General features: G+C 37.7%; 1 protein-coding gene across 1 annotated transcript in view; it reads right to left on the bottom strand.

Annotated features, from left to right (window-relative positions):
• Positions 1–13,618, bottom strand: part of ABCA12 (ATP binding cassette subfamily A member 12) — a 230,920-nt gene that overhangs the window by 57,302 nt on the left and 160,000 nt on the right. The window contains exons 24-29 of the mRNA XM_036755721.1: positions 9,070–9,399; positions 7,181–7,250; positions 6,961–7,095; positions 3,952–4,098; positions 2,375–2,561; positions 777–995 (exon numbers count right to left, since the gene is read on the bottom strand). Of these exons, the coding sequence (XP_036611616.1) occupies positions 777–995; positions 2,375–2,561; positions 3,952–4,098; positions 6,961–7,095; positions 7,181–7,250; positions 9,070–9,399 (1,088 nt within the window). The remainder of the gene's footprint in view (positions 1–776; positions 996–2,374; positions 2,562–3,951; positions 4,099–6,960; positions 7,096–7,180; positions 7,251–9,069; positions 9,400–13,618) is intronic.

Below are 13,618 nucleotides of genomic sequence, written 5' to 3'. Positions count from 1 at the left end.
AAACAGAAAAATCAAAGAAGTTATATGGTGCACTGGGTCTGGAATAAGGAGGTTTTGAATCCTAATTCTGCCTCTTGCTGTCTGCATGGCCTTCAGCTAGTTTCTTGACCCCTGTGGGCTCCAGTTACATCATCTGTAAAATAAGAGGATTGGTTTTCTATGGCAGTTTCTGAGAGACTCATTCTTCATGAAAGTAGGTGACATATGGTCCATGAAGTGGCTTATCTTTCTTCGGTGCATAGAACACTCTTTCCATCCACATTTATGAACCTTGGGTCTTTATGGTACAGTGGATAGAATGATGGACCTGAAGTTAGGAAGATCTGAGTTCAAATCCAGCCTCAGACACTGTGTGACCTTAGGCGAGTCACTCAACTTCTGTTTGCCTCAGTTTCCTCAACTGTGAAATGGATATAATAACAGCATCCACCTCACAGGTTTGTTACAAGGATCAAATGGGATAATATTTGTAAAGTGCTGAACATAATGCCTGACACATAGTAGGTAATATACAAATACTAGCTATCATTATCGTCATTATCATCTTAAGTAGAAAAGCAGGACGGTTTTAATGTTGCAAAAGCCAAGGAAGGAGAGTGATCCAATATAATCCTCCTTGATGAGGAACCCCAAACAGAGAAAAAGATTTGTAAGCAGATGGCAGCATAGGAAGGATTAAAAATAGTTTAATGAGAAAAAAATCTTCCTATTAAACATTTTGTTAACACAAGAGATGTGGTTCGCTGTGTGCTACATTACTTTGCCATGTTCCATACCTTTTTACTTCCTCGTGGAGTTGCTTTTTGTTCCAGTGAGGAACCTTGATGGAGCCATAGAGAAGAAGGTGTTCCTTGGTTGTGAGATAACTGAACAAGACATCATGCTGCATGCAAACGCCCATGTTCTTCCGGATAAGATTCAGATCAGTTCTAGTGTCCTTTCCATAGACAAATATTGTACCTGTCGTGGCACCAAATAACCCAGTCAACATGGAGCTGGAAATAAATAAGAAGAGTAATTAGGCATGGACCAAGTGATTAAACTGAACATATATTGCTAAACTTGCCACATCCATTTGCAAATTATATTTGAGCATACCACCTTCGAAAGAGTAAATGGGAAAGACCTGGCTATGAAATGAAGCATGAGGAAATACTAGAATGGATATGTGGTCTTATCTACTTGGGAGCCTCCTTCAAGGGCACAGATCAGAGTCAGGTGTGGTACCACATGTCTGTAGTCCCTGCTGCTGGGGAGGCTAACAATGGTGGATCTCGTGAGCTCAGGAGTTCGGAGCTGCAGGGTGGCTGTCCGTACAAAATTCTGCATGGATATGGTGATTCTCCTGGGAGTAGAGGTCTAGTAAATGGCCTAAAGAAGGGCAAATGAGCCCAGGTTATTTTAGGCTTCCATGCCAAACAGAGAAGCACTGGGGCATGTGTTGTTCTTTCACTTCCAGCCTGAGAGAGAGATAGGGAATTGTTGTTTAGTCATTTGAGTTGCATCCAGCTCATGACCCGCTTTGGAGTTTTCTTGACAAAGATATTGGAGTAGTTTGCCATTTCCTTCTCCTGCTTATTTTATAGATGAGGAAACTGAGGCAAATAGAGTTAAGTGACTTGTCCAGGGTCACACAGCTAGTAAGTGTCTGAAGCTAGATCTGAGCTCATGAGGATAGGTCTTCCTGACTTCAGGCCCAGCACTTTATCCACTGTGCTATGTAGCTGCACAGAGATAGGGAGACCCAGTCTTTTTTTTTTTTTAAGAAGTAGGGAGATTCAATTAAAAAAAAAAGAGGCAGAGAGTAATCTATCCATGCCTGCATGTTCTGCGCAATTCTTCTCCATGTATTCCCACAATGTCAAAAATCTTACTCATCAACCACACATGATGAGTCACATTGGAGGTAAGTCACTAGAATTTAGAAATAAACTATCAAGTTAGCAGTAAGTGGAGAATGTGATCCTTCCTCACATGAGAAAGTGTTAGGTAAGATTGGAGGAGAGAAGGGACAACCTGTGCACCCTTACCTCCTGCCCCACTGGGATTCTGCCTACCGATCGACAATTGGATATATTATATAGTATTACACTTATTCGTAGCAACAGTAGTTCAAGAATCAAGGTGAGCATAAACAGATTTTCCCTTATTGCCTCAGGCTATGGTAGATGGGTCTATGGCAGTTTCTGAGAGATTAATTCCTCATGAAGGTAGGTGATATATGGTCCATGAAGTGGCTCATCTTTCTTCTATATATAGATTAGGGAATAACTCCTTTCTATATTTGAAGGTGAGGACGTGCTAAGGTGAGCACATGTTAAGTAACATGCTGCAGGTTACCTTGATAAAAATACGCCCTTCAAAAGAAACTTACATGGTGGTGGTTTTCCCAGCTCCATTAGGCCCCAGCAATGAAGTGATATGCCCTTCATAAAAATTCAAATTGAGATTATCTACTGCAACTTTGGAGCCATACATCTTGGTGAGGCCATGGAGAGCAACTCCAATGGTGAGATCTTTTGGTTCAGGCTCCAGGTTAGAGGGAAAGATGTACTCAGGACCTGGATAAGTCAGAGAAAAATCATCAGTGAGCAAAATTGATTTATCTTTTTAATATCACAGAAATACAACTTCAGGTTTTAAATTATATTTAAAAATTATAAAATTTTAAATTATATTTCAAGATAGTTGTCAGCAGATATCTGTTTGAATCATCTCTATTATAGCCTTTGGCCTTGTCATCTAATTTAAAAGTGAATAAGAAAAGAACCCAACCACCCATACCATTCTAGAAGCTTTATGTCCCTAATCTGTTTGAAGAAAGGTGTCCTTGAACACTGTGTGGAAATGATGATTTCTCGTTTATTCAATAGCTCTCAAATATGAGAAGGCCATTCTTTTCTAGGGAAGACAAAGGTGGATTTTTTTTATTAACCAGAAGGAAAGGTTGATCTCAATGTGTGAAACAAACAAATGCAAGCATTACCATAAAGAAAAATGGCAGATTTTTCTGGGTGGCCTATAGAATCCATCTCATTATTCTACAGTCAAGCCTTGTACATGCACTGGAAGATAATCTGTGTATTATAATTAATAAAAATGAGGCCACCATTAAGACTACAATGCTTTATATAGTACTTTATAGTTTATAAGGCACTCTCCTCAAAACAAACTGTGATAATAGATGAGCAGGCCATTGGCATACAACTAGGAATTGATAGAGGTAGTTGTCAAAATAAGATGAACTCCACTGGAAAAGTTTGGTGTGCTTTCTATTCTAATTTGCAGCCTAATGTATATATGGCATCCTTCCTCTGTGCAGGTTTCAGCAGGACTGGAACCTTGAATTAGTTTTTTCTAATCAAGCAAATTAATCTATGAAGTGCCTACTATGTGCTAGATGCTGGTGATAGAGGCAAAAATGAAAAAAAATTGTCCTTGGAAGACCATTTGTATTCATAATAAGAAAGGTGGGTGATGCCAAATTATTCACACTCTTTTTTTTTAAACTTTGATGCTCTTTGACAAAAGAAAGTTGGCTGCAATTAGGGATGAAGTCTATATAAGAACCTTGTGAGTAGGGATTATTTTATCCTTTGTATTTGTAGCCTTAGCAATTAGCACAGTGCCTAGCATATGTTGGGTGCTTAATAAATATTGATTAAGGAAAATAATCTTTTCTCTCTATAAGACTAACTAGATCCAGAAGTGGTTCTGGAATCTTACCCTGATTAGCATCATATGCTAATTCTCTGAGTTAATGAGCCTAGTCCGAGTCATAATTTAACCCCCATAAGGGTCCATATACATATGTGTAGGTATAACCATCCATGACTAAGAGGATAATAATTTTACAGTTTGGAGAAATATAATGAAAAGCATCAGTCATATGATCCCTCTTTGGATCAGCCCTCTAATAAAATAATAATTTTATGAACTTACTTGTCTTACTGCCAGAGATGCTGGTAGTCTGCATCATAATATTGGTGAAGAGAAAGCCGTCACTTTTTTCATGCTTTACCTCTGCACATCCAAAGCGCTCCTTCCAATAGGAAGGAAGAACTGGGAAATACCATGGAGAGGCCACGCCATAAGTTCCTAGAATCAAGATAAAGAGTGATGATTATTAACCATTAATGTGAAACATCCAGAAATGAACAAAGGAGTGTTATATTCCTTATCTATAAAGTGAAGGAATTTGATCAGATGAACTATAAAGTCACTTCCAGCTTAATAGTTCAAAATCACTGAGTCCATTTTGCTTTATAATGTGCAAATAAAACCAAATGTCAAATGGAAAATGCTAACTACCTTTCATTTTTTTAACCTGCATAGCATCAAGGGGGAGAAGATACTACATTATCATAAGATTGATGTTGCTATTTATATTTTTTGTCAAAAAAAAAGGTAAGAGTCATCATGGTATAGTAGTGCATAGAGAACTGGCTTTGAAGCCAAGAAGACCTGGGTTCAAATCTCACCTCTGACACATTACTGGCTGTGTGACCTTGGGTGAGTCATGTAACTTCTCAACACTCTATGTAATTCATTAATAGAGCAAGGAATTAGGCCCAAGTCAGGAGAGAGGATTGGGGGTGGGGAGGTGAGGGGGAGAGTAAAGTAAAAGAGAGTAGCTTTCAAAGAAGACAGAACATTCAGACCCTGGAGGGAAGTTGAGATGACTAAGGTCAAATCCCAAAATGGAGGGGAAGTGCCTTTGGGACCCAGATAGAGAAAAAAATCCTTTCTTGTTGGTAATTTGAGGGGATTAAGTGGTAATTTCCCAGGCCATGGCCAGCTGGTCAGAGAGGTATTCCAAGAATAACTAAAATGAGTTTAGTTAACTAATAGAACATATTAGTTATATCACATATATAATACATATGTTACATGTGTGCTATATATGACATATATTGTTCATATTATGTAATATCTTGAAATATTATATAACATAAACTAAGGTAGGAGGCCTTAGGCAAGTCCTCTCCAACTCCCCCACCTCCTAACTGAGGGAGAAGGAGAGTCTGGAGGACTGTGGCATCTTAGCCCTAGATGGCTAGTCTGTAGCAACGTGGCTAGAACTGAGTCAACAGCAAAGCCGAGCCTAGGCAACAGGAGATGAGGTAGGTAGGAAGGAAGCAAAGCAACGCAACCTATAAAAGCTGTTGAGGACCAAGATATTTATATTAATGACCTGTGTGACTTGTATTACTGCCCCATGTTTAACTATTACTAAATAACCGTGCCCGCTCTGTCCACTCTCACCCACCCCACTAAATGATTTTCTGTAATGCTTCTTGGCAAAGCTTATTAAAACGCTAAGAAAGTGGTGTGTTATTAGTGGGCCAGGTAAGAGTAGGTGAGAGTCAGGGGACAGAAGGGTGCACTGTGATCTTTCCTCTACAGAGATGCTGGGGTTTAGGGAATCTCAGAAAGCAAGAGTAAGCAGTATTTGGTACAATGTGCTGTCTTGTGCTAACTCGGAGATTTTTAACCTAGGATTTGTGAACTTTAAAAAGTGGTAACTATTTCAATATAATCGGTTTCCTTTGTTGTTTTATGTATTTTCTTTTATGAATTTAAAAACATGATTCTGAGAAGAGGCTCACAGGCTTTATCAGACCTACTGCCAGAGGGGTCTATGACTCACATAAAGGTTAAGACCCCCTGCTCTAGCTGGTGGGAAAGGAAGGCATATCCTTGAGGTGTCTGATGTTTCTGAAAACCACCAAGCAAAAGGGAAGAATGCTAAAAAGGAATAAATATGATGACATTGCCTTGCAAAATCTCTTCTCTTGAAACTACACAATAAACTGACATTTATAGAGCACTTTTGCAAATGACTGTACACATATTATCTCATTTGAGCGCATTACATCAGCCCTTTGAGGGAGGCTCTATTGATGATATCATTCCCATTTTACAGACAAGGAAATGGAGGCTCAGAGAGGAGAAGTGACTTGACCGAGGCCGCACAACTAATAAGTAAATGTCAGAGGCGGGATTTGAACCCAAGTCTAGCACTCAAACCATGATGCCATACTGTCTCTCTTATTACACAGCCATAATATCAATACTGAATCATCTGCTGCTCTACGTGGGGATAAATAAGAAATTATTAAAGTTCATCACAGATATATACCATATCACCTCAGATGCATAGTGAAGTAAGGATCCTAAGTCATCCCGTTCTATAAAGGGTCTTATATGTTCAGTTTGCAGAATTAGGATAATCAGAAATCTCCCCAAACCATTCAAATGATCTCATTCCTGGGATATGAAAGACCTGAATTGATTTGATTTTGTTCCACATTCCTTGAGACTCTCCAATTAGGAAATACCATGGGAATAATAGGAGAATGATTTTTAATTTTAGAAATGACATTTAGCAGGCATTTTCCACCCTATATAGTATCACTTACCCTTGAAAGGCAGAATGTTATAGTGGATAGTATGACTCAGAATCAGGAAGATTCTGCTTCTGACCCATACTAGCTACATGACCCCATATGAGATACTTAACCAAGTCCATCAATACTCTGAGACTACAAGTTGTAGAACAGCTGCTGATTTGCATGGAAAGAGAAAATCTCCTCACGAGGAATTGCCTACACCAGTGAAATCCCAGGCCTAAACTGCCCCCACTCCTCCATATGTACATATATAGTCACACACACAAACACACATACGTGCATATATACATGCATGTAAATGTGCATATATAAATATATGCACACATTATCTGAAAGCCTGTCTCTTCCACCCAGTCATGTAAATATTTGCAAAATACCCAGAACTGATGTACATAGACTTCCTTAAAACACCAATGGCTCTGTAATATCATGGATGTGGGTACACTTTCTAATGATCACTATTCTAGCCCATCTCATGTAATGTGTTACAGACATTATAATTAGTATAATCACAACATCAGACTATTTGCTAAAATCCTGTTCTTACCTGGAAAAACATTCCTAACATACCACGCAATAAGGAAGTAAATGATAGAATCAACAAGAATTAGGCAACACAACCAGCCAAATGAGGTGGTGTCATCATGGACAGGAGAACTGTACATATTTTCCCACTGAAGACCTACAAAACAAACACAGATATTGCTCGGTGAAACATATCATGGCTGTGAAAGATGAAGATCCAGTTTTAAAGAAAGTGAACTTACCAATACCCTGTTCCTCATATTGGGCAATGTACTGACTGGCATAGCTGAATGCTGTTGGGGACAGTAGGCTCTGTGAGAAAAACAAATAGCAGTGATATTTCATATAGTCATCATATATTTCACCCAGAAGGACCTTAAAATACTTAAAAGTTAGACACTGGTATATAGAAAACTGACGCTCTCTAGGTATACTTGAAATATGAAAATATCCCCTTAAAAGCACACTACTGTTGATGCTGCTGCTTCTGCTGCTACTACTCCTACTCCTACTACACTACTATTACTTTACTACTACCACTACTACTATTACCACACAAGAGAACAGGGAATAAAAGCAAACGCTTTGACAGACCAAGAAAAAATCAGAGGAATATGAATAGGGAAAACATCATTATTCATTGTGCTGCCAAAGGGAATATGCTACATGTAGGTTATCTCCCATGAGACCCAGTTACAATTCAAATCATTGTGTATTGCTCTGAAAATTATGTTAGATACCTAATGTGCGTTTTGACAGATAGTGAAGTGTGTAGAGAGCTAGGCATACCTGGGTTGAAGGATTGCTTTTGCCATGTACTAGCCAACCATGGACAAGTCACTAAACCTCTCAATGGACTAGGCAACTCTCTAAGACTGTAAATTACTGATGAGTTGCCAATTTGCCTCAAAAGGGGGAATTTTTGTACTAGGTTTGCCTACACCAGTGAAATCACAGGTGTGGATGCCTCTCTCCTACCCCCATGAATATTATAGTACTAAGATTAAATAAGGGCAGCTAGGAAGCATGGCAAATAGAACGCCAGATATGGAGTCAGTGAGACCTGAGTTCAAATATGGCTTCAGACACTTACTAGTTATGTAAACCTAGGAAAGTCACTTAACCCTGTTTACCACAATTTCCTCATCTGTAAAATAAGCCAGAGAAGGAAACAGCAAACCACTCTGGTATCTTTGCCAAGAAAACCCCAAATGGGGTCATGAAAAGTCAGACATGACTGAAATGACTGAACAACCATAAGCTTAAATATCATCAAGAAAACTTAATTGATGAAGGATCATTTTCAATTTAAGAACTTTTTTCACATAAGAGCATCATTATTGCACAAATATAAAAGGGGAAGACAATTACTTGAAATTGAATGCTTATAATTTTAAGAGATTTCAAATTTAAATCCAAAATAGCTATTGTTGAATGGACTCTGTTTTATCCCATTCCACCAGCAACACATCCAAGACAAAATTTTAATCTGACTGTGAATGAGTGATGTGTTCAACTTCTACTTTCCAAATTCTAAAGGAACTTGTTAAGGCTGAAGGCTACAAAAATTCACAAATGAGGCCAGTGCTTTAGAATATAAGGATTAGAACTCATACAAGAAGTGCCATGCAAATAGAGAACAGCTCAAGTTTCTTAAACTACAAATACCTCAACATTAATAGGCAACACTCCCACTCTTTTTAGCATAGATGCCCCTCTAAGTCATGGTGTGCCATCACTATAGGTGTATTTTAGGCCTTTAGGCTGCAGGGCCTACATGGAATTGGACTATTTATAAAATGGTCATCCAATGTTACACGGCATTAATATCATTCCTCTTAAGGATACTGATATTCATTACCACAAAATAAATATATTTCATCATTGAGACACTGGAAAGGGTAAGAAAAGATGGTCAAATAGTTTTTGAAACTGTCTTTAAAATTGTCTTCACAAAATCATGTGCCAATTGGGACACACAACTATATAAAAATGTAGGACAAAATTGGGCACTGAGTTTGGTTTCCTGCCACCTCAGCTTTAAATTTAGGGAAGTGAACTTTTAATTGAAGTGTCTAGGAACAAAAATGATCCACTTGTCACACCCTGGCAATTTCCACAATAGACTCACCATGAATGTCTTGACTATAAAGCTCAATTCACTCTCAATTGTAATTAGAACAATGAAGGGGAAAAAGGCAATGATGTAAATGAGACTTCCAATCAGGGCAGCAATATTGGTGTTGTTGAAGAAGACACTGATGAGGTAGCTCATGGCGATAACAGAGAAGCTATAGTCCGAAAAATACAGGAACAAGATGAATCCGTTTGTTTTGGGGAGAATATTCCCGAATTTGAGGATACTAATGAGAAGGATGATAGTAACCAGCAGGAATCCAATGCTCTCCAAGAGCCAGGCAAAAAAATGGCTACAGGAGTTCACACCCATCATCTTCATGTACTGTAAGGAACAAAGAAAAGGGATGGCCAATCTTCAAACTGTTCAATCACAAAGCAGCAAAGCTACTATTAAACCGCTTCAAATGTTCTTGGTGAATAAGGATTACTCTCTTAGTCACCATGATTGCATATCTATGCATTTTATTAATTTATGTGAACATCACGTTAACTTTATTTGTCTGAGTATATTACCAATGCTAGACTTACCTGTCAGATGATATTCTTCAGGGGCATGGTCTGGAATCAATTATCTCGGTGATAGTTACATAATTTATATTAATCCTATCCTATAGCTTGGTTGTAAATAGAACCATAGAATGTTAGAGGCAGAAGGGATTGTGACATTATATTGTCTAACCCCATCATTTTACAGATGGGGAAGCTGAGACCAGAAAATGGAAATGACTTGACTGAGGGGACACAATCTTTTAGTGGTTAGATCTAGAACTAGAAGTTAAATTTGTTCAAATCTAGTCTGACGACCATTACTAATTAAACTATTGGTAAAATTTTAAATCAATGCTATGTTATGTAGAATTTGGTAATATAGTTTATATAGAATTGGATAATATATTTATGTCAGTAATGTACATGTTGACATAAATAATTCAAAGAAACTGTGTTTTGTCTGGAGTTGACATTAGAATTGGTATTAATAAAATAACTCCATTATTATACTAAATATTCATGAATATAAAGTCTAATTTCAATAAAATCTGAAGAAATGGCATAGGACATATCTTTAAAAATTAAAACATAAAAGTTTTGTTAGGAACAGTATTCCTCTTTTCCCCAATTCTCCATCCTTGAAATCTACTGATGGTCCAGGGTAAATTTGTAGCCCTTAGCTTCCAAAATATCTTTTAACACTTAGACTGAATTCATGTAATGGAGCATCCTCTAAATTTCCCTCTTCATTGATATCCGTTGATAATTTAATTCAATTAAACAACCATTGAGTACCTACTGTGTACGAGGAGCTGTGCTATGTGATCCAGTAATGACTTGGCAATTACCCCAGAGTCCAAAACATTTTTCACCCCGGGAGAAAAACAAATTCATCATGATCTGCTTCTCAATTATATGTAATCTTTTATTGTAGGGTATGTATATATGTGGGGGAAGTTGGGGGGTAAAGGGAAAGTAACTGGGCCCTCTCTTTTGGAATTTGTAATAATTTTCAAAACATATTAGGTCTCTTGAGCCTATTTGGTTCTGTTTGTTCTTTTCATTCATTTCACTCCCAATACTTTCCCTTCCCACAACAGCAAAAATACCTCCATAAGCATTTATGAAATCCTTCTCTTTTGCAAAATCAAGGTATTTCAAATGTTTTCTTTTTTCCCCCGCCCCTTTTCAATTTTGCCAAGGGGGAAAATAACAGGGAGCTCACTGGATCTTTTGGTCTACCACTGCAGTAGTGAATTTTTATTCTTTGCAACTTATCACATTTTGATAACACTGCTGCTCCTCTTGTTCCCATGGAAACAGATACCTGACTGCCAACAGCCTAAGCTGCAGGCTATAAGCTAATCATCCCTGGGTGAAAACAAAAACAACAAAAAACAACAAAACAACAACAACCAAACTTGTGACTTTTTCCTCTTAACTTTGCTCTCATCCTCACCCTCTTCTTCCATGGTCTTGTGACACAATACAATGGAAATTCAACCTTAGTCTCCATAGGAATGGAAACCTGAAACAAGACTTCCTGATTTAAAGGGACATTTTGAGGTTACAAGTTTCTCCCATATACCAAGTACAATGTCACTGGAAGGAAAATGTTGGCTTGGAAGAGCCCTTAGGGGCATTCATGGGCTCTGTCATTGGAAAAGACCTTCCAGATTATCCTGTCCAATCTTGTAATTTTATAAATGAAGAAACTGAGGCCCAAGAGAAGAAAAGTAATTCACTTAAGATCCCATGGATAGTAGGTATCAGGATTTGAACTCAAAGCTGAGTCCTTTGTCAGCAAATAGGGGCACTTTCCATTTTGGTACAGTAAGTGCTTATAATCTTACTCTCCCACCCCCACCCCATTCATCAAGACTGACTGGGGTTAAGGTTGCTCATCAGTCAATGAAATACATGCAGAGATACTTTAGGTGAACGTTTTCTTTACTTATTTCCCATTGTTTGTATTTTTTGTAGCTTTACTGAGACTGCTTCAGTAAGCAAAATAGAGACTAAGACAAAGTCATCACTTCAAACCTCATATTCAGCATCTAATGGAGTGAGCCACTATTAAAAACCCCTCCTCTCTATCCCCAAATCCATCCTGGAAAAGAAAGCAGGATTTTAGTATTCTTTTAAGGCAAATTATTAGGATAAACATCTTTGTTTTTAATTTCATTTGCAGAGAAATTGTGTTAATTTCCAATGATCTAAGAGACCCAAAGGCCAATTTAAATTCCTTACTAATTCAATTCACTTCATCAAATGTATTGAGTTCCTACTAGGTATGAGATACTGCACAGCTCTTACAGGGCAGATAATAAAAGTGGGGGCATATGAATCCTGACTTGAATTTAACAAAAGGGCATTTTATTTTTTTGACAGTCATGATTCAATTTTCAGCTCTGAACTGATAATGAAACATATCTTCCCCCTCTTAACAGAGAGGTGATAGACTATAAGTACAATCCAATGTATATATTTGTGGTTTTGTGTGTGTGTGTTTTACTTATCTCTCCTTCTTTGTTACATGTGAGGTTCCTATGTGGGGGAGTGCACTTTGGAGAGGGAGGTACATCCCATGGGAAGAGGCAGTTATTAAAAACAATAATATCAACAAAATATTAAAAAGTCAATCATGATATGTCAGAGGCTTCATGTTTTGTGATGAAAAGTTAAGATGACTGTATTTAGTTTAGCATGTAACTGTGTCAGGATGTTATCATAACTGATTTGAATGTGTATGCCTTACTATATAGTTAGAAATTTCTAAAACAATTCATTTACTAAATGGACACTACATAAACATGAAATTAATTGAGATTTTCAAATATTCACCACCAGGAAATAGAAAAAACCTTCCTTTTAGAGATAACATCTGATAGTTGTAGATGTGTCAACATATTTCACTAAGTTGGGTATAAAATCTCTAGGCTATTATCAGAGTCATGAAATACAGCTGACTTTCTGTATAAACGCATTGTATGGTTTTTTCCTTGACAGTTGCCATTCGTAGTGTGACCCTTTTGTATATCTAGAAATCTCTTTACTTACTGACTTATGAGAAGATAATTTGGCAAACCTGAAGAACAGACTAAACTCACTTAACTCTGGTTTGTAAGCTTTAAAAACTCAGGATTAGAGCATCATTTCCCAGATTTCGTCTTGACCATAGGTCTTCACAAGAACACAGTTATTTTGGTGCTATGGATAGTTGTTAGAAAATAGATATGGGTAGTTATTTCTCCTCTCTAGGAATCAATGCAATATCAGAATGCTAACAATGAATACAGCAGGCATTCCAAAAGAAGAGGGGCGATCACAGTAAACAGTGGTTTATCTGCACACACTGCCCAAATCACTACAGTAAGAAGGAAGGACCCATCATCCTAGTGAAAGATGACTCACAAAGAAAGGTGTTGGCTACATTTTGTTTTCCCTAAGTCTTCTGCTCTGGGATCAGCTTCACAATCAGCTTTGTGTCCTGTCTCCTAAAACTACCCAAAGTAATGATTGATCTGCTTCCCAAACTTGATCTGTTGCTCCCACTAGTTCTGTGCCCAGTCAAGGGCAAGACAAGAGGAAGAGAAAGATAGTCCAGTCAGGGTCAGATAGACCTATAGCAATTGCTGTGGAAATTTTAAGCTTGAGCGTTGACAAGAATATTGAGAGACTAATGGCGAGGGAGAGAATTTCTCACCAAGTAAGGTAAAGAGAAAGTCAGAAAAGACTGGAGAGATCGTCTTGATTATACTTAAGTGATCCATGATATCGTAGATGAGGATGTTCCTCTCACCTCAAATTTAAATCCCAAGCTATCTAGTGTGATTTTTGCTCATTTCATCTCATAAATTCATCATAGAAGTTTCTGCATGACTCTGAATCATGTTTCACTGTGACTATAGTAACCACGAGTATCACTTAGAGGGCAATGGAATGATGCATGATGGGTAGGAGCATGATTGGCAACAAATAACAAAAAAGAAATCATAAAGAACTAGGTTGAAGGATGTCCTCAAAGAAATATGTGATTTAAAAAAAAAGAT

The sequence above is a fragment of the Trichosurus vulpecula genome, chromosome 4 (assembly GCF_011100635.1).
Source record: "Trichosurus vulpecula isolate mTriVul1 chromosome 4, mTriVul1.pri, whole genome shotgun sequence".
Classification (NCBI taxonomy): Eukaryota; Metazoa; Chordata; class Mammalia; order Diprotodontia; family Phalangeridae; genus Trichosurus; species Trichosurus vulpecula.
Note: the sequence above shows the minus strand (reverse complement) of the source record. Positions and strands in the feature narration are given on the sequence as shown.